General features: G+C 44.3%; 1 protein-coding gene across 8 annotated transcripts in view; it reads right to left on the minus strand.

Annotated features, from left to right (window-relative positions):
- The window catches only part of CNKSR2 (connector enhancer of kinase suppressor of Ras 2), a 212,888-nt gene that overhangs the window by 3,109 nt on the left and 184,756 nt on the right, over positions 1-25,023 (minus strand). For 6 of the 8 annotated variants that reach the window (XM_049835197.1, XM_049835195.1, XM_049835198.1 and 3 more), the window contains one exon: positions 1,675-1,871. In XM_049835197.1, coding sequence (XP_049691154.1) covers positions 1,675-1,871 — 197 coding nt within the window. Of the gene's footprint in view, positions 1-1,674; positions 1,872-11,776; positions 12,904-14,157; positions 14,272-25,023 lie in introns of those variants that run through there. The other 2 variants (XM_049835200.1, XM_049835199.1) reach the window with 2 other exon arrangements.

The raw sequence follows: 25,023 nt of genomic DNA on the forward strand, positions 1-25,023 counted from the left end.
CCAACTCCAACAGGCCAGCGCAATTGGCTGCGTTCAGGAAGGAGAAATCAAAGGCACTGACAAAAAGAAAGAATAACTGATTAGGTAACAGCAGTAGCTACCGGTAGAGATGACTACCAGGTGTATGGCAGGGGTGGAGCTCTGGGCTATAATGGAGCTAGAAACTTCTCATGAGTTACCATGATGCCATTGCAAAACCGTACATGTTGCTCTATGCAAGAAACAGCAATTATCTGTCGTTGGTACTTGCTGCCGTTGCGTTTTCAATTACTGGTGTCATGTACTTTACGGACGATTTATACCAATCAAGGTCCAAACAAGAATGGCGACAGATTTAGAAAATACGGCTCAGGGACAGAAAATGAACAAATTGTGCTTGCTTGGTCCAAAAGAAAGAAGTCCCAGTGAAGCACGAAAATGGGCATCCACTGGGTCAAGAGGTTGCGCTGTTTTTGGAATTCCCTGGAGAAAAGCAATTCCATTTGTAGGAAGCTGTTGGTGTAATGTAGCTCAGGTATCGATAAATGCTAACAACAACGACATTAAGCACAGCAGCAAGCTGCTGATACTGAACGACAGTTTTGGTACGAGCAATCCCACCATGGTGCAAAAGCACAGGTACAGCGTGAACCTCCTGCCACTCCCAGATGTCTGAGAGTACTCTGATTTTGTTTCAGTTTCTCACGCTTGTAGAAGTTAAGTGGAAAGCCCGTGTATCTCGACTTTTTCTGCCAGCCTCCCATCCTGTAAAGACTCACATACCCAGATAATACTACAAGTAGTAGTCGGCTTTCAATGAGATGATACAGTGCAGAAAGTTAAGCATGTGTAAGATTTTTTCAGGATGGGAGCCCCACAGCGTGAAAATAATATTGCTTAAATGCTTCTCTAGGTGATGGAAAACTAAATTAATTAATGTTGATAAAGCCCTCTGATGAAAGCTGTTACAAAATCCACTGTACAATTATCTAGTGACTTAAAATGTGGTAATTTAATATAGTTAACAGGGTCCCTGGGGAATTCCAACATATTGTTTGCCAAAATCTCTATCAGGACAGAATTGAAACTGCTGTAACAAACAAAGAAGCTGACAGGGAGGCTAAATGAGCTGTGGTACATTTAGAAGAACCATAAAAATCTTCAAATCTATCATTACCACTATCTATTTATCTAATCAATCCTACTCATTAAATACAATGATCCTATCAGCTTATGCAGAAAGCAAGCCCACAGTTTTCTCCTGGACAAGCTCAGCAATCAGAAGATAATCACGCGCTGTGAAAGGTACCGCTCCCTTCTGAAAGGCTGGCTGCGGTTAACTTCAGACTTCGGCAATTACGGAGTGAATGCATTTCAGTAAATGAAAATGTTCAGGGACAAAAAAGGGATTAAGGAGTCCTCTGATAATTTGGTATCAAATTCTGTTAAACTAGCTACAGGAGGAGCAGCTGACTGAGATCTTATCCGCACAAAAATAAAACCCGATCCCCTCACTTCCACTGCTCTCCCAAGGCACGTTTTTCTCCGCTTTGCGAACAGCGTTGCCCCACGTCTCCCTTGCTTGTTCCACACACTCGGTTCAGCCTGGACTCCAGCTGCGCACAGTTAATCTCCGAATACAATACAGTCCGATCCAACCCTGGGGCAGGATTTTTCCTCCCTCTTTTATCTCACCTTTAAAGTGCTTTTCAGAATTCGCAGCTGGTGCAGTTTTTCATTGACTACTGGATCGCTACATCTCTTTATAAAAGATTTCTTGTACTCCAGCTTAGTGGAAATCCGGTGTTCTCCTAAAGGAGACAGGCTGGCCTGCTCCAAGGCTCTGTACAAATCTTGCAAAGAGTCTGCTGTTTTTTCCTCTATAGTTTCAACTGTAATGAGAAAAAGGAGAAAAAAAAAAAAAAAAGGAGGAAAAAATAGAGAAAGGAACAATGAACAATGTATCATTAACGTGATTATACGAAGATCTATCAAAAACCTTCGCAAAATGTTTAACAGGTTTAACTAGACCATAAGGAGATTATTTCACACCTGCTAAGTTCCAGAACAAAGTGCTGCGATTGTAACTGCTCCTTCTCGCTATTGCCTTCAGGAGAAAGGGGGAAAAACTTTGAAGAATGTAAAGTCTTGACCCACGCGGAAATAAGAAAAAAAAAAAGAGAAATAGTGCAAGGTGTAGTAATATTACAGTGACATACTGTCAGAAATCACATCTCTAGTACTGCAGTTAAATATGCTGGTGACTTTGTTATCAGAAGGAAAGGAAGCCCTGGCGGCATCCTGCTGAGGAAGACGATCAGGGATCGGATCTTGGCCCGAGAGCGCTGACAGGGCATTCAAGAGTATGTTTATGATGGTGGCCTTGGAACGGCATGTCATTTTCCTTCCTAGAGAAGTCCGCTCCTTCCTGTCTCTGATTTTTGACACTCAAGAGTGTTGTTCAGTAGTCAGCAATGCTGTCACTTGTGGTGGTTCTTACTCTACTATTACCCGCAGGTTCAGCAGCAGACTACAGACTGGACTCGCTCATGACAGCCTACCCAGCAGCGCGGCAAACCAAACCAGAGCTGTTTGCATTAGAGGTTTATTTATTTATTTATTACAGGTTTTAAAATATTTGCTCTAACTAGTACTGGGAGCATTTTAAAGGAAAAAAATGAGGAAAGATTTTTCTGTCTCTAAAAACAAAGTCAAGCAAAGGCTGGGGCTGAAAAGTTACTCTGCTATGAGCATTTGAAATGCTTCATTTGGAAAGCATCGAAACATTTCAGCTTCTCAGACACCGGTTTCCCCAGGAGACACTGCCTGATGACTCCGTACGCACTTGGGAAGTGCCGGTGAAGTGCCAGGATTAGGTGAGCGATGAGCACCCGGGGCAGCCCTGGGGAAGCAGCCAGCCTCCCCGTTGCCTCCAGTGCCCACGGGACCCCCCCCCCCCCAGTCTTGGCTTTCATAGTGCTGTACGTTTTCCCGGCCCAAGGTGCCCGTGTCCTCAGGACGCTTTCAGGAAAGCTCTTGTAGGAAGGCTACAGCGGTTTGGTTTCCAGCACCGCTTTGACGCCGTGCCTGACCCTGCACCAAGAGATAGCCCCCTGCACCGGCTGAAAGGTCAGCACGTGCTGAAGGACCCGTAAGTACTGAACCTCAGTCCCCTCAGGTGTTTAGAGGGTTTTTAATCGAGCACTGGCAGGGAGGACAGAAGTGGTCAGAAGGGACATTTCTAGCCCCCCAGGAGCTTCCCGAGGCGACCTCCCATTCGAGCCCATACCATGCAGCGCGGCAGCTACTCACCTCGGGCTCAAGCAAGAACTCCAGAGACCCCAACCTCCACACCCCGGCACAAAAAGCGTTGGCATTTGTATAACCTTTACACAATCCAAGAATTTTGCAGTCGTCAACTAATCTGGCTATAACTCCCCTCAGTTTATGCCTTTGCCCTTTTTAGGGGGTAGCTGTTTTTAAAGCACTTATTTTTTTTCAAAGAGATACAGAGGTGAAGAAAGGTTGGAGGCTTTTTATTGATGCGTCCATACAGAGCTCCCTAAATCCCCCCCATCATGTGCTGTCCTGCTTGGCGAGCTGGGTTCATCACTGTCAGGGGCGGCCAGGACTTAAAAGAAAAACAGAAATGAGATGCATTTCTCTTCCTTGTCGATTTCTTTCCTGTTAAAACATCTAATGTGCTAAAGGGCAAAACATTCAGTAGCTGAATACTTAAAGATTGGTTAAAATCCCCCATGGTCTTGATTTCAACGCTTTTTTAAAAAGTCCATGCAGCAAGGAGATCAGATATTTGGGATGTCTCTATCAGTTCATATCGCTGAAGCCTGAAGTCCACCAGTCTGACAGCTGGGGAACGGGAGTGATTTGCTAAAGGGCAAAGGGAAAAAAACCACCTCCATCTGACACGGGAGCGCTTTACATCTGTTTCTCTCTTTCTCTTATCCTTTGCTGTACAAGGCAAAAAAGATCTTTCCTCGGGTCTCTTTCCTCCAGCAGCCTTGCCCCGTTGTACCCACAGGGGACAAGCAGAGGGACAGTCAGCTGAAGATGCAACCCGGCGCTTTGACTCCACGTCATCTGGATTTACTTCGCTGGGGCGATGGAGAGCCTGGACCAGCAACCCGCCACCGCGCCTGCCATCGAAACCCCGCGGCTTCCTAAAACACCGACGGTCCCCACCATGGCGAAGGACGACGGTCGGGTTCTGCCCCGAGGTTCGATCCTGAACGACGAGTGCCTTTCACGAGCCTGGAAGGTAGCACGGCCTGGATTTGGGTTGCCCTCCCTCCCTGCGCCGTGGCCGATGCTCCTCGGGGCTGCGGACGGGGGATTTCTGCCCTCGGCCCCAAAAGTGGAACACGGCTGGTCTTTGAAAGACCTCAGCACATCACCTCCCCCGGGCTCTGTCACGGTGCCGTAGCTGTGAGCGGCGTGGAATAAAGGGGATTTGCTATAAAGGAAAGAGCAGGGAAGAAAAACAGCGGGTCCCGTCCCTTCAACGTCTCGCTGCTGCTGAGGCTGGGAAGGTCCAACCGGGCAAAACGCGGGCTCGTTCCACCCACGGCGGGGGAGAGGGCAGCGGGCGTCACGCTAACGCCTCCCAAGCCCTTTGTATTTTCCAGAGAAACACCGAAGGTGGTGGGACTGCTGCTCTCAGTGGCGCTCAGTAGGTGGGAAGGAGATTATACACGAATCTTCCCTCCCTCGCCCTTCTGCTAAAGGCTTTGATTGATTTCCCGGAGGTGTCGGTGAAACCCTTGGCACCATGAAGCATCTGAGGTACTCGGTTAGACATACAGCTGAGCTTAAAACATATATATTCCTTTTTAAAACTGGTGGATTTGTATGCGAGTCCTGCTACTACAGCAAGGCTGTCTCCTTAAGGAAGAGGAAGGCCTCAGGTAATGCCTTGTTTAATTGGAAAACGTGGCCTAACGGGATTTGCGGGTGACCTCGGAACAGCAGCCAATGCAGCAGGTTGTTTTTCACCCTCACGTGGCTGCTGAGTCACGGGTTGCAGCTCCCATTTCCCTGAACACACCGTCAGGTAGCTGTTTCCACATACTGCTAAAATGGAGGGTCTTTTCTCTGAAGCAATAATTTTGTCCCCTGCCCCCACCCAAGCCTGAACAAATCTCTGCCTCTGGAGCAAAAATAAAGGTGCATGAACTCGGGAGCGCACAAGACCTAAATTCAGAACCGTATCTTCCGAATACATGAATACACAGGTACTAAATCTTGTAACAGTGAAGCTTCTGCTGTGGCTTCAAGTGAATGCAAAGCCATTTGCGTTAAATTCAGGAGATAAAGAATAAATCAGTCTAGTTAAACGGTGTGTTATTATTTTTCATTATTCTGCTTCCCACAAGGAAGAGTTTCTGAACTTCTTGTACTTTGCCCTCACTTCTTAAAATGCAGTAAACAGCTGTATCTACTCTTACATTTTCTCAGGAGAGAAGAGCTGGAGATTGTGGCCGGATGGGTGAAACTCTAGGAGGTCAGGAATGGTTTGGGTTGTTGTTCGGGAAAAACTGTGCTGTCATTTATTGTTGAGAAAAGCGTGCCCTGAGCTCCACATGTGCTGACCATAACCACCTCCTGCCCCTGTTGAGCTATTCATCTTTCCGTTATTTCCCTCTTACAAACCAAGATCCTAAGAGGAATAAATAAGAACATCAGGCACTTGAGTGAAAAGTGACTAGGGAGAAACCGTTAGCATTGGTATTTACATGGATCAAGAGATGATCGGTGCGTGTAAACTGGTCATTCAGGAATACGGTACCGAATTAGGGCCACGCAGAAGGTCGCTGTTGCAACCCAGCTGGCTAACACATTGCGCTCTGGGCTCAGAGACTCTCTAGCCACACACTTCTCATAAATCTGCTCCAAATATATGGCACAACCTCTAGTAATTTTCAGTGGAGGTTCCTGCGCTTCTGTGACTCGCTTTCCCGGTAAAAGCTCGAGCCACCAAAAGCTTGCATGGTTTTCCTCTTTCAGTGGGGTACCAGAGGAACCAGGGATTGCACCCGGGGCTATGAGTGCACATAACTGCCCATGCCAGGATAGTACAACACAGTTAATCATAAATTTTGTCACCTGCTGTGCTGAAAAGGTCAGATTTTTCAAGGGTTGAAGCTCTCCTTTGAGGCCCCTTTGTGCTCCGCCAGTGCCTCCCAACACCACCCAGGCTCATCCCGTTGTCTTTCGACTTCTTGTCCCGACTGACGGACACCGCTGCCGCCCTGACGGTTTTCTCCGTTTTCCCGCTATCCTCTTTGCTACCTTTACAGCTTAGTGACGTGCTTTCCTTTGCTGTGCAACTCCTCTCACGCATGCCCACTCCTCTACTTGCAATTAGCCCTGCGTTCGAACAACATTACCACTCGCTGCAAATCCTGAGAGCCAAGCTGCTGCAAAGCCTGTGACAGAGAGCGAACAAGGCACAGTCAGACTGAAATCCCCTAGCTCCACTGAAATTTAAACTCCCATTTTCATTCCTTTTGGTGAGCTCACTCTCTCTGGCAGAGGAACCAGCTCAGCTCGGCTTTCTCAGGATCTTAAGGAGGCAATTTTGTTAGAATACATCACTAATTATGTTATTAAACAGCTGCCTTATGTTATTTCCCCCCTACAAATCCCAAAAATTTGCCTCCAATTTGAGAGCTCCACCTTTCTGCTTCACCTTTCGCACACGGGAGGCATCAACCTGACGCCTCCCGGAGACTTTCTGCGAGTGTCAGTAAACGCTCCACCAAAACAGAGAGCACCCCTGGCCTCTGGGAAACGGTCTCAAGCTAGATAAACCAAGCCCTGATGCACAAATCCCCAAGTTTTCTTTTTTTTTTTTTTTTTTTTTTTTTTTGCCTTCTTGACCCGGCTGCATCTATGTTGGGAACAGAGAAGCTTGACTGCCACAAGCCAGCTAATAAGCGATATAATCCCAGGACCAACAAAGCGTTTTGTCATCTGCCTGTGCCACAGCACGTTGGCTGTGCCGTGTCTAATTAACCGGTCTATCACAACCCGCCTGGACCGCTGCCTGCCGACCCCGGCAAGCTCTCGAGCCCCAGCTCAGGCGATGATCTGCCGGCCCAAGGGGACGTAATAACGCTGCCCCAGGGTCCGACAGCCTGGCTGGGCTTGTAAACCCCGGGGAACAGTGAGAAGAAGGACAGAAGGGATCTCCCTGTATTTAAGGCGAAAAAGCAGAAGGACGGAAGGAGAGCGGACATGGGTTTTAGCTGGGTTGGAGGGGACGGGAGAGAAGAAATCCTCCGAAGAAGTAGTTGTGGGTTTCTCAGCGCAAGGCTTAAATCCGCCTTTGCTTCTGTTCCGGTTAATCATTAGAGTCCAAACTGCACAAGAGGGAGACATATTCAAATGTTTATGATGCAAAGAACCAGGAACTACAGTCATTTTTTACACTATTTGGATGGATGGCGGGCAGACTAAGCCAGGTATTTCCTTTCTCCCCAGACTACAAGCTAAAAGGAACGAAATGGTGAAATCAATGGAAGGTTTACAAGGAGCCGGTGTCTGCAGAGCTGTGTGCTGCCTGTGGGGTCACGCCTGCACAGGTACAGGGGAGCAACGGAGACATGGGAAATCAGCTCCGGGTAGGGAAACGCGACAAGTCACATCCCTGGTATCTGAGAGAAGGAAGAAGCAACACGGTGTTTAAGCCTGGCATGGTACAGCAGGCAGGAGGTGCAGTTAAGATGCAGTTCAGGTCTAGAAAGCCAGCTGCTAATCATCTGCCCTGGGTAATATAGAGCAGATTTCCCTGTTAAAGCACAAATAGGAACCTGTGCCATCTCCTATGCCACGTTAAAACCAAGGCCTGGATGGGCCACGTGAGTATGCCTGTGCATATATATATATATATACACACACACACACGTATATATTAATGCTTTCCACAAGCGGAGAAAAGTTTAAGCAAGCTGAAGGAGAGCTGGGGGCCCGGCCTTTGCAACCTTTCTCTCTGTTACTCCTTCCCTTTGCCTGCCCTTTTCTGATTTGTGTAATCCTCCATCCTTTCTGGCCCTGTGTACCTGAAAGCGCAGGATTTTTCCCAAAATCTTGAGTCAAGGAAGGGACGAGCAGTGTTTAAAAACAAGCTTTGATCCATGTGTTTGGTGAAATATTAGTGGCTGGAGGATCAGAGAACAAGTACTAAATTTGCATTTTGTACCATCCTTTCCTCTAAAGGGGAAGTATTTTGGGGTTACCAGGATAGCTGCACACAGTTTCTATTCTCTCCTATTATGTAAACCTGCAGGCAAAAAAGAGATTCCCTAGAGAGGGTGCTCACGGAAAGCACCCACACAACAGAGCTCTGCAGTGTGCTGCAGTTTCCCACCCAATGCTACGAGGCTGCCTCCCCTCTCCTGTGCTTGAGCATAAATTGGTTTCTTGAAGTAAAGTGGACTGTGCAGGCAAGCAGAAAGCTCATCTCCCATAGGACGGATTTCCGAAGGTATTTCAGGCATTTGTCACTACGACCAAGTTCAGTCCGAAGCAGTTAGGGACCACAGCCACTTTTAGAAGATCTAACCCCAGCCTTTGTAAGGCCTGAGAGATGCTGAGCCTCTGCTGCGGCACCACAGGTCTAATCCTTTTTGTGAACTATTTACGGCACTAGTGGTTTTCGTTTTGGATCAGTAGAGCCCTGCGAATCTCTTTTTCTCTGAGGTCACCTTTCTGGTGCTCTTTGAAGGACGAGCTGCCTAGCCCTCGTCACGGCCTCGTCAGCCACCACTGCCCCGCTGAAGCATCTCCAGGCTCCAGCTTCATGGGACGCTTGAGCTGGTCTCACTAGAAGCCTCACACCCACGTCAGTCACCTCTCTTCAGCTCTCCACGCAACGGGAATTGCTTATTAAAACCGGCTGATACTAAACTCGGCGTTAGGAGAACATCGATCCTCAAGGTTTCTCCCTGCCGACCCGCACTGTTGTGCTGACGGTAACATTTAGGCATTTTCAACATCCACTCAGCAATGAAGTACAGGTGCCAGCAAACAGGTTAATATCTGAGTGAGAAGGGAAAACACAGACAGAGGGAATAATTAGCTCATTCTGTTCGTGCTGCCTCTTGAAAGCTCTCGCGCACCTTGAACGAGCATCAGGAGAAGCTCCTCGCTTGCTCCCAGCCCTGCTGTTTCATGAGGTTATATTGGTGGGCTGTGGTTTCACAGAGGGCATAAGAATGAAGATGAAATAGCTCCAAAGCTTCCCAAAGTGACAGGGAACTCTGAGCAGTGGCAGAACTTTTTGGCAGCAGTGTTCTAATTGCATCCTTTGCTATTTGGACACGGTACTCTACTCATTAAGCTGCCTATGAAGGCATCAGTTTAACCTTCATCTGCTGAACAGGTTTTAGTGACTCTTTGGGAGAATTTTAACACGATGAAACAGGATATCCTGACATTTTTCTGTGCCATACATTGATATAAGTGCTGTTCAATTTTACCACAAGCTACCAATGTTGAAGTGGAATACACAGAGCAATTACATTTTGATGGTACGCTTCCCCTCAGTCCCTGCAGTTCAGAAACAATGAAAAACTTCTCGTATTTAGGAGGAAAGCCAAGAGCTGAAGCAAACTGGGCAAACTGCTATACGTCTGGGGACGCTCCGACTTTTAAACAGGACAACAAGGAGGTCCCTGCAGACACACCTCACAAGCAATATATGGAAGCAATTACACCTGCAGGAAAATATTTTTTCACAAAGCTAAGCTGTTACAGCACACGAAGTGGTGAAAGGTTAAGTGACAAACGACACGGACCCAACGACATTACTCACCAGTCAGAATCAAGCCACAGTCACGCTTGCACAACAGCAACGCCTGTCAAGGTTTAAGGGCTTGATACCTAAAGCAAGCCCGGACGGGAGGGGTATGTATTCCTGCTGAGCAAGGCCCACCGAGAAAATGAACTCTCCTTCAGGCTACATCCCAAGTTTGCTTATTTCTATGAAAATGTAACACCGAGAGTGAAATTTTCAAAAGCACTTGCATCACTTAGGAATTGCAATCCGACTTTCGACATGAAAGAAACATGGCAAATTAGTGTGGGCGGGGGCCAGATTAATTTAATAGCCGTCTCGGTTACCTCTGTAATGCGCTGCGGTCTGTTGGGGAAGCACCTCCCAAGGCGTTTAGGAAAGGGGCCTGAAATACTTCTGAAAACGTTATCCCAGAAGGTGTCATATTTATTCAAATATTCAGATTTATTATTGGATTTGTAATTGCGCGTTATGATAGCTGCACTGATTAGATTGCAGACTAATTAATCTGCACCCTGATTTAGATGCTGTTTATGTAGGGCACGACACTACCAAATATTAAGCCCCCCCGTCAGCTGCTGAATGCCCATCACACCGCCGCGGTCTGTAAGCGCCGCGCAGGCTTCGAGGTACCTTTGAGAACAAAAGCTATTACTGTGACGAGAGAAATGCAATACCACGCGGCTTTTCTAGACTTTACTCATGTCATCAGACGTCATCACGAACTTGTGAACACGTATGCACCTTAACGTAAAGCTCGCTCTCAAAACCGGCACGGGAGTCGTCACAGCAGAAAGGTCTGTTCCCCGTCCATTGGGCAGAATGTGTTTGCACGCAAAAGAAACGAGAGAAAGGGAATAAACATCAGCCCTGACAGACAATGGTTACGCAAAGGCAAAACTGAAAACTTGCTGGCTTATTTCCTTTATTAAGCCCAAAATAACACCTTTAAAAAACCCTGACTTCATGAATAAATCAAATGCCTTCATTAAAGAAACATTTACTGCCATTTTCTATACTTTATTTTAAGGCATACAGAAAAATATTTAACAAATGTGTATGCAATTAAATGCCGGGGACTGCTAATTACAGCCCTTCTGAATGCCTCTGCAAAACAAAGATACTCAATACAATATGTTTGAAAGGGTGGGGAAAAGAAAGAGAGGAAGCTGAAGACGATCTAATTCATACTAGCGCAGATATATGCTGGCCTTTGGCTACCAGCAGCAAATAAGCCATCAGTGTCACCCCGAATGGCAGCCAAAGGACATTTTAGAGTCACATCTTTGCTTCTGCTTCTCTAATTCATTTCCAAAACATTTCACCTCTAACTAATTATGGAATTTAATGACAGAATGTAAAGGACTGGCTGGGGTTGCAGGCCATTCCAACAAGGCTTTACTGACATATCCTTCAGGTTGCAGAATCTTTATGTACTTAGCAGTGATTTATCAGCCCTGGCAGAGGCAGGTACTTCAAAGGCAACCTTATATAAAAAATAAATTCTGCCTTTGCCAAGCGTTGGAAAGAGCACTAAATTAAATTTAAAAATCAATTCCTACAGACAAGAGAGTCATAAAGACTCGGTTGGCCAACAGGCAAAAAATCATGACAGTACAGTTTTGTAATCAATAATAGCAATACAGTGTATGTTTTTGACTGGAAAAAATTAAAGATGCCAGAACAACATTGCTAAATATTTAGGCTGATTTGTGACAGTCCCATTGAGCAGAAACACAAAACATGCATTTTGATGAATTTCCAACTAGTTTATGTCATACTATACTTTTTATTTTTCAAAAAAAGAATATTAAAACTATTGTAAGCTTTGTCACCTGCTGTAAGGCAGAATGATGTAATTTTATTCACTGCACATTTCCTGTTTGTGAGGCAAAAAAGCATAATTTACTTCTTTATAAAAGGGAAATATATATAACTATATATATATATAATTTTATTGGTATTAACATAATGCAATACCATACATTGAGCAAACAGAAAGAAAACATTTCAAAATACATTTTTTAAAAGTATCTCCCCATAAGATAGTATGAAATATCAAGTAATTAGCATTAACATTATTACAATACACCCTTAGCCAAATATATTAAGGAAAATCCACATTCTAACCACAGAGATAGAGGCAAACATCAACCCGTAGGGGACTCAGAACATAATGATAAATACAATATCTGAATCTACTTTGAGCGACATCCAGACAAACGCTGGCCCCGAACCAGCCCTCTGGAGTCTGGGTGTTACACAGAGAATACTCGGTGCCTGCTTGGCCAGGCAGCATCACTCACGGGTTTAAGTCCTAGAAGATAAAGAGGAACTGAAGAGTTTATCTGCAGAGTCTAACAAATCTCAGCGCGAGGTATCTTCTCCGTCATCAGCCGAACGAGTGCCAGCGCACCCTCTGGTAATTCGTTACGAACCATTAGATAAATGGAAGTCTCCGAAAGGTCTGTACATACCTCCACTTGACAGAACACGCTTAGTTTAGCACGAGACAGTAAGGTGACTGCCGTCACTAGCGTGAAGCACGCTTAAAAGACACGCCTCTGTCTGGTTGGCCTGAACGGGCTCACTGGAGTTCATACAAGGAACGGGGTTTTACCGTTACCGCGGCCGAACGCCTCTTTAACTCCTCGAGGTCTGCAGAACACCACTGAGTGACATCAAAGCCCTTCCCCTGCCAAGACCCTCGTCCCCTTCCGTTCTCCCATGCCGGGGCAGTATTTTCTGCAAATGTGCTCCGTGTAGGCTGGATCTGACTTTGTGCCTAGTCCCATTGTGGAAAGGGTGCATTCTTCAAAAGACTGGCCATGCCCTCTGACACCTTCCTGGAGGCCTCCTATCCAGGCATGTGGTTGTCTAGGCTTTAACAGGTCTGTTCTCTGTTACAAACATCAAAGTTATTCAAGAAGAACTGACTTCCTGAACGGAGGCCATTAGGTTGCTTGCAAGAGGCTGAAGTTGAGTCTCCGTCGTGCCAATTCTCTAATGATAAGTTTATCAACCTTTGAGTCCAATCGGTTCAGTGCCAAGAGAAGTGGATCCCATTTGACATGGAGAGGTGCTATCAACTCTCGCAGTGTATTAGCCTAATATGATAAAGCAGTGATACAATATGGTGAAAGAACTGTGATGTGCCATTATTTCCATATCATATTAGTATATTAGAAATACTATCATGCAAACAAGAGCAAATAGCAAATCTGGCATACAGTATAGCAGCACTACAGAGCTTTTCTAATCTGCATGCAGCTATGCTCATGAGGACAGAGACATGGCACTGTTCTGCTATTACACCTTGCTCCGTTAAAATATCCATCCCTGATGCAAAAGAGGTATTTAGGACAGAAAGTTATATGTTCTCTCTTTGTGGATACGCTTTAAAAAAGAAAAAAGAACAGAACAAAGACCAATTTAAAAAAAAACAACAAAAACAACCCACAAGGAAAACAAGAGAACAACACACATCCTAACCAACTTGGGTTGGTTTCCTCCGTGTTGAAGAGACATTAGCTCATTTGGAAGCACTGGAAAAGGGTCACATGAATGAGGAGAACGGAAGCGAAGAACGTGCCCCAAATCCACCAAACGTGCTACAAACACAGAAAAATATCCTGTCGGCAGCTTATGCACGGACTAGAAAAAGAGGTGGCACAACACAATCTGGCTCCTTTCGCCATCCTAGCTGAAAATCCAGCACTGGGCAGCGTTGGGTGAAGGATAAGATACAGAGCTAGGAAATCATGTGATTTTGAAACCACACTGACATTACATACATCCAAAAGCTAGGGCTTGAGAACTCGAGAATCTTTGTGGACCTGTGTTAGCAAAGAAAAGAGAGAGGTGGAATAAACAGCGTACAGCTGTTTACTTAGCGTTTCTGTGTGGATATGCAGTCTCTGCACACAGGGCAGTTTCAAAAGCCTGGCGGCTCTCAGTACATACCCTATTCTATTGTCTACTACACTTCTTTGTAATAAAAAATGAAACTCCATGGATCTCAAAATCCATTGTGGTTCTAGATCCCAGATATGAAGAGCTGTGGGATGTTTTGTTGTTAAAAAACCACTTTGGGAAAGAGTTCAACTATGCAGAACATAAAGATGTACAAATTCAATCCAATTTAACTGGTGAGACTTGTTTAACCCTTGATAAAGAGAATCTTTTCTTTTTTTTTTTTTTTCAAAAGACAGGATGAAAAAGGAAGGAAAATAACAAGCATTGCCATTTTCACTCTTGAGCATATCACAAAAGGTCTGGAAAGCAGAAAAGAAATCTTGTCTCAGTGACAGAAGGCACAAGGTGGAAAGAATCCCAGATGGAAACATCGGTGCCATTTACTCCACCCACGGCAGCAATTGGAAAATGAGTTTCCAGAGAGGCAGAGGGTGAGCAATGCTATATGGAACTCAAACCGAGTTCAGCCTCTCCTCCGCTGCTGAGATTTCCCGGGGACTCTGTGCGTCAACAGGGAGAGGAGGAAGAAGAAAGGAGAGGAAAACAGTTTATATAACTAAATCCTAAGTATAGCAGTCGAGAGAAACTTTTACATAACTTATTGTTTAAAATAGGCAACATTTGAGTCTACAACCAAAATTCAAAAAAACCCAAACAACCCACAACCCCCAAATCCCAAACCCCTGACAAACAAAAGGCCAAACTAGCACATTGCAGGACTTATGGGGTTGAGGGAAGGGAGACTTCAGTACACTGCGAAAGGGAATGCTTTTCACATTTCATCCTGGTTTATACTACAAACAGTCACAGAGCTTAAAATAAGTGTCTTGGATTTGTTTGGAAAAAGGCACTAAGGGGAAGAGGATACTGCTGCCTCATGTGTATCGCTTCTCCGCTTCAGGTGATCCTGCTGTCTCATGGATGTTGTTCATTTAACTTGATCGCTAAAAATTCAGCAAGTTTGGTTTCAAAGGTCAGGCTTTGGCGAAAGAAACTTCTCATTTTGTGAAACAAGGTGGCTATGAAATAAAGTTGGGTTATGGCAGTTAAGGCAAGGGTGTTACCTAGTGGATGTCTATAGCCAGCTCTTCCGCACGCCCTGCCGAGGCGGGCTGGGACGCGTCCTCTGTGCCTATGGACGAACTGTGCTACCTTCAGGAGACGGTGAGACAGGACTTTTTATTAGGTACCTAAAATCCAGCTATATTTTGCATGAGAAGATGACTGTTTCTGAAAAAACCCTGCTAATAAGACACACTTTTGAAAAGGCTATTCAGTAATATTGCTAAGGCCATTATAGGCCTATTAGCAAACACTGGTAATTCTTCGCTGTCCCACTTTGGATTAGTCACAATGTGCATGAACAGCCTTTCATTAGGACCTCTTAAGATAAGTGGTAGCATACACTGTCCTATTCATCTGAAGGTGAATACAATTAACAGGCACTTGGGGGGCTTTTCTAAAAAGACTTTCTCATTATTTTACTGTATCACTGATAGTAACTAGCTGTACAATATTTCCTATTTGTGTAGATGCACGTTAAGAGTTTAGTAATTCTGCTTTTTGGTAGTAAAATTATTTTGCCTTGTCATTATAAACCCCACATTTTTCTTTCTGTATCACTAGCATTAGCAAAATGATTTATGTAAAAAATCTCCAGCATATGGTTCCCTTTCTAGATAAGGTTTTTAAAATTTGTTTAATAGGAGAACAAATACAAATAACAAAGAACAAGTAACGTGCTTTTGGATGGATACTTATCGACACTACAACTTATGAAACTCATGAGACTTGCAAACATTTTGAAAAAAAAAACCAACTGCCATTCACATACAAAAATGAACGCGACCCTCTGAAAAGAATGAAGTGAACTTACTGCATTTATCAACCAAATCATGTTTGGATTATGAGAAGACCTTTACAGCAAATGACTTCCCCAGGGAGGTTACAGAAACAAAACTGCCTGCTATAAATCTCCGCCTATTTCTTCAGCTAACGCGGTCACGGAAGATGTGAGGAATCTTACGTCCGAGCAAACCCGTAGCAGCGGGAGGTACTTTACCCATCGAAAGTGGTGGAGACAGAAGGGATCGGGGCTGGGACCCACGTGCCAAGCAAGAACACGGGCATGCTCTGCAGGCCTTTCTGGGCACGCCACCGTGTCTCAAAACCCAATAAAAATGTAAGCAAAGGGGAGGAGAAAGTTCTCCCGAGAGAAATGTTTGAGAGTTACGATCAATAAGGTCTCAAAACGGCTCTCACGCAAGAAGTCCTATGTAAGGAAAGGGGCATGGAAGGTGAATCAACTCTTTCTTTTTTTCTTTGAGACCTGTTTATCAGTAATGAAGGCATACCAGCAGTCACTAAAGGGAGGTAATTTAAGTTAGGGTTTTCACTTTGATGTGTTTTTTAATAAAATGCATAACATTCTACTGCTGCCACTTGAGAGTATGCTTTCTTATGAATGTTCACATTATATACTTTGCCTAAACAGGCTACAGGATGCCTGATTATTAAATGGTATCTTTATGGTAAATTTGCTGTTCAGAGAAGGGTTAGGTTGAATAATAGCAGGTTAGCAAACTGTTGAAAGAAGTACTGAAGTTTTAGAAAAGAAAATTTCAGACTTCCCGTCTATAGTGACAATCAGTAAAACTGGAATCGCCTTTTGAATCTCTATTCTTTCCTTCGTTTGTATCCTATTTTGTGTACATATTTCTACATCTGTCTATATATGCATGAGAGATACAGAAGAACTTTGACTAGAAGCTCTTACCTATTACCTAGTCCAATAACAAAGCGTGTCTAGTTTCGTATATTCCCCTCAAAGTAAACGCTACGCGTGAGTAATCAGGCTCTGAACAAGAACGAGTGCGAACACTGGAGAGAAGAAATCCCTCCCCATGTACCAAAACCTGCTACCTGGCTGCTTCTGTTGTAAGTCCAGTGGCAGATACTTCTTCCTCCTTACTTGGGAAATGGCTCAACACTATTTGACCCAGATCCTTGGAGGAATGCTGGCAGATCTACAAACTGGCCATCGCTCAGCGGTGGGAAGCCCCTACCGCCTTCAGGACCACTCAGGGCTCAGACAGATGCCACGCCGAGACGAAAAGGAGCTGGTATAAAGCCTGGCAATGAGAGTGCCTGAGTAAAGAGGGTTTTGATGACACATCCAGCGCAGCCCCCTGACGCTGTATTCCAAATTTACAAATTACCCTGTAAGAAGCCAGTTAGATGTGGAAGCAGTAGCAGGAGTCGCTCAGTACTCCTCTGGAGACTGAGTTACTGCAGTACAGGGCACTAAATCAAACGATGATAAGACAGGAATATGCTACCTGCAAATAGCAAGTTCCAGCTTTCCCAACACCACAGTATATGCTTTAGTGTCCCTCACGTCCTCCCCGAGCTAAATAAAAGAACACCAGGAGCACAAATGTTCTATGAGAAAGCACCGCAATGGGGAAGGGGGACGGCGAGGACAGATGGTGGTGTCAGACCACGTATAACCCCCAATACCTGCTCCTCTCCGAGTGCTGCTCGCGGCCCCAGGAGAACACGGCACGGGGAAATTACAGGGCGCTGACCGGCAGGCGTTTTCCCTCCCACTTACTGCAGTACTTCTAAACGCACAAATGCATCCCGGCTCTCCCAATACGCACTTGTGTTGCTCAGTAACCCCGTATCTACTCAGTACTAAACAACCCCCCTCGAACAAACACGTAAGCAAAAATCCCACGAGAGTCACAATAAAAGCACCTGAAAATTTAAAATTCATAGTTAACGTTGTGTTACACACTCCAGCACACCAGTAACCTACTTATTACTACAGAGAATAACATTATTCGCGGTATCTCTGTATTGTCTGTCCTGTCTTAAGCTGTGGACGTGTATGCGGAATTTCATCTAGCTCCCCTCGCGCGCAGGGAAGCCCTGCGAGCCTTACAAACCCATTCTGCTTTTCCCCAGCCTCCTGCTCAGCCTGGCAGCGGCAGTGCCCGACACGGCTCCGTCCCCAGGCGCGGATGGGGACATCGCACCGGCCGTGCGCGCTGCTGTGACCGCGCCGAAGGCGCTCCTACCGCTACGTGAAAGCCACCTCTGATAAAACCAGCCATGGACTGGGAAGTTTGTGGAGACAGACCTCTCGAGCGTTTCTAACCCTTCTTTCCGCACTACCTTCTGCTAAAGTAATAGCTCACACAGGGATGTCAAGGAAAAAGTTTACGTAAAGAATATGCGTTTGCTTTATTAACGCTCTTATCTATATGACAAGAAGCTTTTTGACAATGCCACTAGAGCACCTATATTATTTGCTGTTTGTTTATGGAGGTTTTATTAAGTGATGAAATTTCAGCTTGCTCGACAAATACAGATGATACCAGTACCAGTAGCTAAACATCTAATGCAGGAGTGCCACCCACCCATAAGGACCCCATTTTTGGCTCCTCTCTGGTAAGTGGATTTTTTTTTTAATGCAGCACATTAAATTGTCAAATTACTAATTCTTACTGTATTACCTTCTGCTGTACAGGTCTCTCTCTAGTATCTGCAAAACTCTCTCCTTTAGCTCATTACCAGGGTCTTAGTGGAGTGACAGTTCACAACTCCAGGACGGAGCAGTTTGAATTGTGGCTCTGTCAGAAATCCACAGTTGTTTTTTCCAGAGTAGTTTGTTTCGTAACCATTGTAAACTAATAGGAAGAGTTGCTCCCAGACAGAGAAGGCCCTCTAATTTGGCACATAAACAGTGAGACAGTTGAATAACCATAGTCAGGAGAAAAAAAAAAAAAAAAAAAAAAAAAAAAAAAGCTGGCTGAATTTCTTGTAGTTTTATATATGTTCAGAGGGTGCAAGATGTAATTGGGACTTTAGCATCCACCGGGCAATTGATGAATTCTGAGAATGCTATTAAAATTTCTGCATATTGGCACTCTAATTGCTCGATTACACTGAAGCTAAGTTACATTTGCTGATGGGCCAAGCCTCACCCAGGAGAAGTCTATGTTACTTTCAAAAGACAAACACCTCGGGCATAAATCTAACAGTGAGGTTCCTTTCAATACAATTCTTAGTACTGTCGTAAGCTAAAATTAGCCAGGCTATGATTGTGATGGCATATAAAGCTCAGTTTAATCTACCAAACCTCCTGCACAGTTTATACTGAGAACTGCTTGAAAAGACATGTCTTTATTTCCTGGCTGTGGAGCAGGAACTGTAGTTCCAGTTTGTTGCCCCGTGAAAGAGTTACTACACAGCACAAAAATGCACAAAAAAAGTTTTCTCCTAACTGATGCTTTGGACTTCAACCCTGGAAAAAAAAGAAATGTACTAATTTTTGGCATTGTATCACCAAATTTTTTAATAAGGAATATTTAAGGAGAATTGGTCCTATTATCATAACAGACTATTCTCTGTATCACTTTTATCAGCAGCATACTTCTGGGAATTTTTATACATTAACTTGCTTGGGGCTCTAAAAGCAAACAGAAATGTATGGAATTAATTATAACATATCAACTTTAAATTTACACAAACAAATTTTTAACCTCAACCAGTAGAAGCCACTTTAGATGAAGAACACCTCAATAGCCCACCATCAAGTAACATAACTGCTTTTTCTGACGGTGCCTTCCGTACTGACAACAAAAATACCGACAGACGGACAGAATCACTCGCGTGACCAAACAACACGGGGCCAGCCTGTCCCCTTCCCACGGGCTGCCTCCAGCCAAGGGCAGAGAACCGAGACGTCCCTGCCACGGCCACCGACAACTGCCGCGATCTGCCCTCCCGGCCCGGGACCTCTTCTCTGAGCGGGTCACTGAAAGAGACCCCTCACACAAACATTTTAAGTTATTGATATCAGACCACGCGGTTAAGATAGGACGAACAGACCGAGGAAAAAGCATCGTCATCTTCGTGCGCTGTTCTGCTGAGGCTCTTCAGCAGCTTTTGCTGGAACATCCAACGCGAATGGTGTGAAAACCCACCCAGCTAGGGAAAGATGGGAGGGCAGATGATGATGATCATTACTGCTTAGGTTGAGATATTTTAATCGGATTTGGAGCTCACTGGAGAAGCACGTGCACAAAACACGGACTACGTTACGAGGCTGTTAAGTGAAATGCCGACAACGCATTTCAGACACAGAACAACGGTATCCCCTTCTCTCTCCTCATGTACTAGCGCGTGCTTCATCCGTCAGTCCAGCTTGCCTTGACTGTTCCCAGGCAAGTCGTATCGTTCTGCTCCAACTCCGTTTTTGACTTCGTCAGTCTCTTCCAGGCTCGAGGAGAGGACCACATTTGGCAACACAAATGCTATCAGACCTGAACCCCCTCCCTCAGATCGTCAAACCGAAATATACTGCACAAAACTAGCCTAGAAAGAAACTGCTTTTAGAAACCTTGCTTCTAATTAATTTGGTTTCCATAAAAATAAGGCAGAAATCGCCTTTTGTGCTTTAAAACAATGACTCAGCTGCTTTCTCAGGTGTCTAGTGTCCTGAAAGCCCATCAGACCAATACAGCAGCGAGCTCCTTGTTTTGCTGCAGTGAATTCATTACCTACTTGGGAATACAAAATGAAGAATTAATGATAAAATGTTTCACACCTGGTGGATACTGAAAGCATATGTTTTCATCTAGTGAATTTAACTTTTACTTTTTATGAGAATAATTATCTCTACATAAAAAGCGTGCACTGAAAGGTTTTATGTGAGGTACCCTTCTGGCAAGCCAAACATTGCTACGTTTTTTGCTTATAATTGCTTGTATATTTTTAACGTGCAAGAGCTGTTTTCAGAGGTGCTCCAATTTTTTCGTAAAAAATTTATCCTAAGCCTATCATATGCCAAACAATGCCCTCACCAGTGTAATAAGAGCAAATCAGAGTTTCACAGGGATTTCATTAGGCTAAAGGCTCCTCTTACAGGAGTCAAATGCTGAAAACATCAGAAGTTCCCCAGTGTATTTCAACTTTAAAGATGGCAACAAACAACAAATTTCAAATTATTTCAAATCCCTGAGCATGCTGGAGTGAATATGATCTCTTTCATTGGATAGCATCTCCTCAAGCCTGCTAAGAGAGCACTTCTATACACAATTTAGGAGGGGAAAACCCCAGCAAACTAATGAAAGGAGCCTTCTGTCCTATCACTCCATGTGCTCAAGCTCCTGGTTGAAGACTCATTCAGAAAACCACAAGGCAGCCGCTCCTGGAAAGGGATGGTAAAAGGCATCTGTCAGACTGGTCAGGAAGCCCAGACAAAGCTTCAGGCCGACGTGCCGGGGTTTCACGGCCAGGCGATGCCCAGCCACGGAGGAGCCCGCAGCCCTGCTGCCCAGCCTTCCTCTGCAATCCAGGCCCCCATCAAGGGTCCTCTGGGCGAGAGAGGACCTGGTGCGCCCAGCGGTTTTTAAGGGAAGAGACTAAGTTCTTGGTGCGCTGGGGACAACCTGAGGGGAGTTACTCCTACACTTCCATCAGTTCCTACTCTTCCACTGATTCCTTCCACCACCAGGTTTTTACCCTCAACGATCTTTGTACAAAGGTACAAAGACATCGGTGTGAAAATTCATTGCTTCTCCTTAGCCTCCTCCTCCCCAATTCGTCGCCAAGCACCTCTGAAACCCAAGAATGCTTCCGCCACACGTTGTCTTTGACGAGGTGCAGCCTCCATACTTCCGTACGACGATATTTCACAGAAGAAATAACCGTCTAGGACTGTTCAAGCCTTGGTCACTCCTATAAACAAGGGGGATGTAACAGAGGTCCATAAAACTATGAGCACATACATGCACTAAGTACCAAGAGAAAAGGTTGATCGCTGCCTCTTTCAGTGACAGGAACATCTGAAAGTTTGAGTGGCAGGTTCAAAACTAACCAAAAGGGTTAGTTGGGTTGCTTTTCTCTCCAGCCTGGAGTTAAAATGTGCAACTCCTTATTGCCACATGATACAGCTAAAAGTACACCTCAGTTCAAAATCAACAAAACTATTTTGTGGAAGAATGATTCATCAAGGGCTACAGGCAAGACACCTTTAACTCTTCCCTAGAAGTAAGTTTTTAGGCGCTGTTCAAGGCGAGGTAACTGGGTTAGCTGGAACGTGGGGCTCAATGCTCTTCAGCGCAATCCCTTGGGCTTGCAGGGTTTTTCTTTTAATGCAAATAGCCCAGTCTGAGATCTCATACAGAGCTACACAAATCAACATTTTGGACAATTTTTACTAAGCGTACATCTGCTGTGCAGAATGGAAACAGACTGCAAGACAAACCGGTAAAAACAACAAGCTTAGTGAGTTTTTAATTTTGCAAGGATTTTTTTTTTCAGAAGGAAGTAAACATCCCTCTTAAAGAAGCTGCATATCTGATGCCAATAAGCTCACTAATTTTCCTGTATAACACCAGGACTTGCTGTTAGTACAGCCGGATATTCCAAAGAGGCTTTACAACATTAGGCTTGTCACTGATGCTTTTGTAATTTGCAATGACTTGAATTTATGTTCATCTTCCCCAGTGTTTGTTATTCCAGAAATATAGGTGGAGAGGTTCTGGAGAAATTATCCTGGTGCAACAACATGGAATTAGGCTATAAATTTATCTTTGATTTATGTTGTATCTTTCATATCTAGGGTAAAAGAAGCACAGAAAACAATATTGCTTCTGGAAGAGAGACCCAAGGAAAGTAATTTTGAAATACACAGAGATCATACTACCTTTTATAGTTTCTTTTAACCTGATACATTAAAGATTTTACTTTGGTTACGGAGTAACCACAAAGATCAGTGTGTATTTTATGATACATCTATTCAACAACTCTGTGGAAAAATAAGAACTTTCTCAATTTAAGTTTTCTATGAGAAAGTACATGAGAACGTAGGAACAGGCAAGAATTTATCTGTTCTGGTTATATTATGGTGCGATAGACACCGAATCAGCACAACTGCTGGTGATAAAAAAATGTTGGTGACCGTGATTTACACACTTCTCCGTGAACTATGAAATACAGCTCGAGCACGGTCAGCTTATGCTGAAGGTTTCTAAACCAACCCCTTAGCAGGTGCGTGCAGAAATCTTGGGGGAATTGCAGAACTGGAAAGGCACAGTTACACGCCCAGGTGCAGACAACAACCTCCTCTGCTCAGCCTGGAACTACTACAGCCATTATATTTGCCTTGGAAGGAGGAGACAGATGTTAATAAAACCCAGGAGGAACAGAGATGAAGATCTGGCTATATATTTTTGGTCATTAATAACAGTGCATGCTATGGCAACCGCTAAAGATGAGCAACAGCAGACTGAAGAAATGCAAAACATACGAGGACAGAACAAAGGAGCAGGCTCATGACTCCGTCTTTTAAAACACCTTCTCCATTTCAGTACGGTACAACCGAGTAAGTCATCTGAAGCAGCAGTCTCACCAGGGGCCTCTGCTAATACTTTTGGAAGATGTGAGCTACGGGGACACTATGAGAAGGTTTTCTTTGTTAAAAACAACTGTCACCTCAGCCAATTATGGACAGAGATATTACAGGGTTTCCAACATAATCGTGACATTATGCCAGATTCTCCTCCTCGGAGGACAACTTGGGCTGCCGAAACATTTCTGTGCACTGGCACAGTCTGCCAGAACGTGGCCCCAGCGTAAAATACGTACACTTGGCTTACCTGCACAGTGTGTTCAATTGCATAATTCTGTGAAATTAAGCATTAAGGCTGGCGGTATTTTCATTTGAAAAATCAATCACAGCTCAAGGAAACTTGTTCCATAGCTTACCCTCACCATTACAGATTTATGTCCTATTTCTAGTCTTCCATCTTCTTTTGCTTCCATCTCAACCCACTAGATTTTGCCATCTCTTGCCCAGCTACCCTGACGTTTGCCAACGAGCAGTACAGATCACAGCCTGTAGAACGTGTTTCCTTCCTTTTTACAGAGGTAAATTAAGCCTCCACCACCTCAGAGGGGTCTGCTTGCCTTTCTTTGTTCACTGGGTTATTCTCAGCAACTTCCTAGGCCCCATCGTCGAGGGGAGCAGTGATGCTCAGAAAGGCACACAGTCTTCTGGCAGCCATGGGAGAAGAGCCAAATCTAGGTGGAATATAAAATCTCACCCCTCCACTCCTCTTTTCCTCCGAGTAAAAACCCAAAGCCTGCAGGTGTCGCAGCCCTCCAAGGGACACCGCCGGCTGCTCGGCGCCATCTCACCATGCCATCGTCCTCCCACGTTCAACCTCCCCTAAAGTTCAGGAATAATGAAATCCATCAAGGACCCAAGTACTATTTGCAAAACTGACCGAAGAGCCTAATTTTTACTTCACATGACTTTTGTACTCTCGCTATAAATCCCATAATCTTGTTTAGCCACCACATGTACAAGCTTAGGAAACTGGCCTTTTGGGATGGAGGAGAGCAAGAAGGTGGCTGACGTTTTTGAGTTTCACTAACTGTAAAAGCCATTTCCAAATTGCGAATCTCCAAGGCAATCAATTTTTCACTTTACAAAAACCCTGAAACTTCCTTCCACCTTCTACCAATGGTTCAAAATTAATTGAACCAGAAATTTCAGCCGTCCTTTAAACAGGTATTCCCAGGAAAACTAACACACATGCTCTTTTCCTCTTCTTTTACTATGGAGAGATTTTACATGTATTTTATACACTGTGCAAGACGTTCAAAAAATCAAATTTCTCAGCTTCTTAGAGTTTGCACAGATGCATGGATAGGCTGTTTATGCTACAAGATTCATGATGGCCACCATAAGGTGGTCATACCTGCAAGCAGAAGTTGTGAACTGAAATGCAGAAGGTTAAAATGCAACAAGTGACCAGAGAACTGAGAAACTATTGATTTCTGAATGCATAATGAACTAATGTCCAAACTGCATTTTCTGGTTTTCATTTTATTTTTATTCTTCAGTCTCACCATTTCATAAACCATTGTCAAAATTCTGAGGTTTAAATTTTCAATGTGTTAGTTTAAAAAATATATGGTATGGTTAAATTATCCTAGTTCATTAATAAGTATTCCTAGTCCCTGTAAGAATGACATGAAACTTTTGTGGCTATGTTAGGAAATATGACATTAAATACCAAGATCATACAGGAACACTGGAGAAGGTAAGCATAGTCCTCAGTGGCAACAAAATGTAAAAAAAATAAAATAATAAATTTAGTCTTGGAGAGCTTTAATGGGAGTGTAAAATTTAAATGGGATTTTTCCTAGGCTCCTTGCAGCTAGAAAGAAAT

The sequence above is a fragment of the Accipiter gentilis genome, chromosome 32 (genome assembly GCF_929443795.1).
Source record: "Accipiter gentilis chromosome 32, bAccGen1.1, whole genome shotgun sequence".
Lineage (NCBI taxonomy): Eukaryota > Metazoa > Chordata > Aves > Accipitriformes > Accipitridae > Astur > Astur gentilis.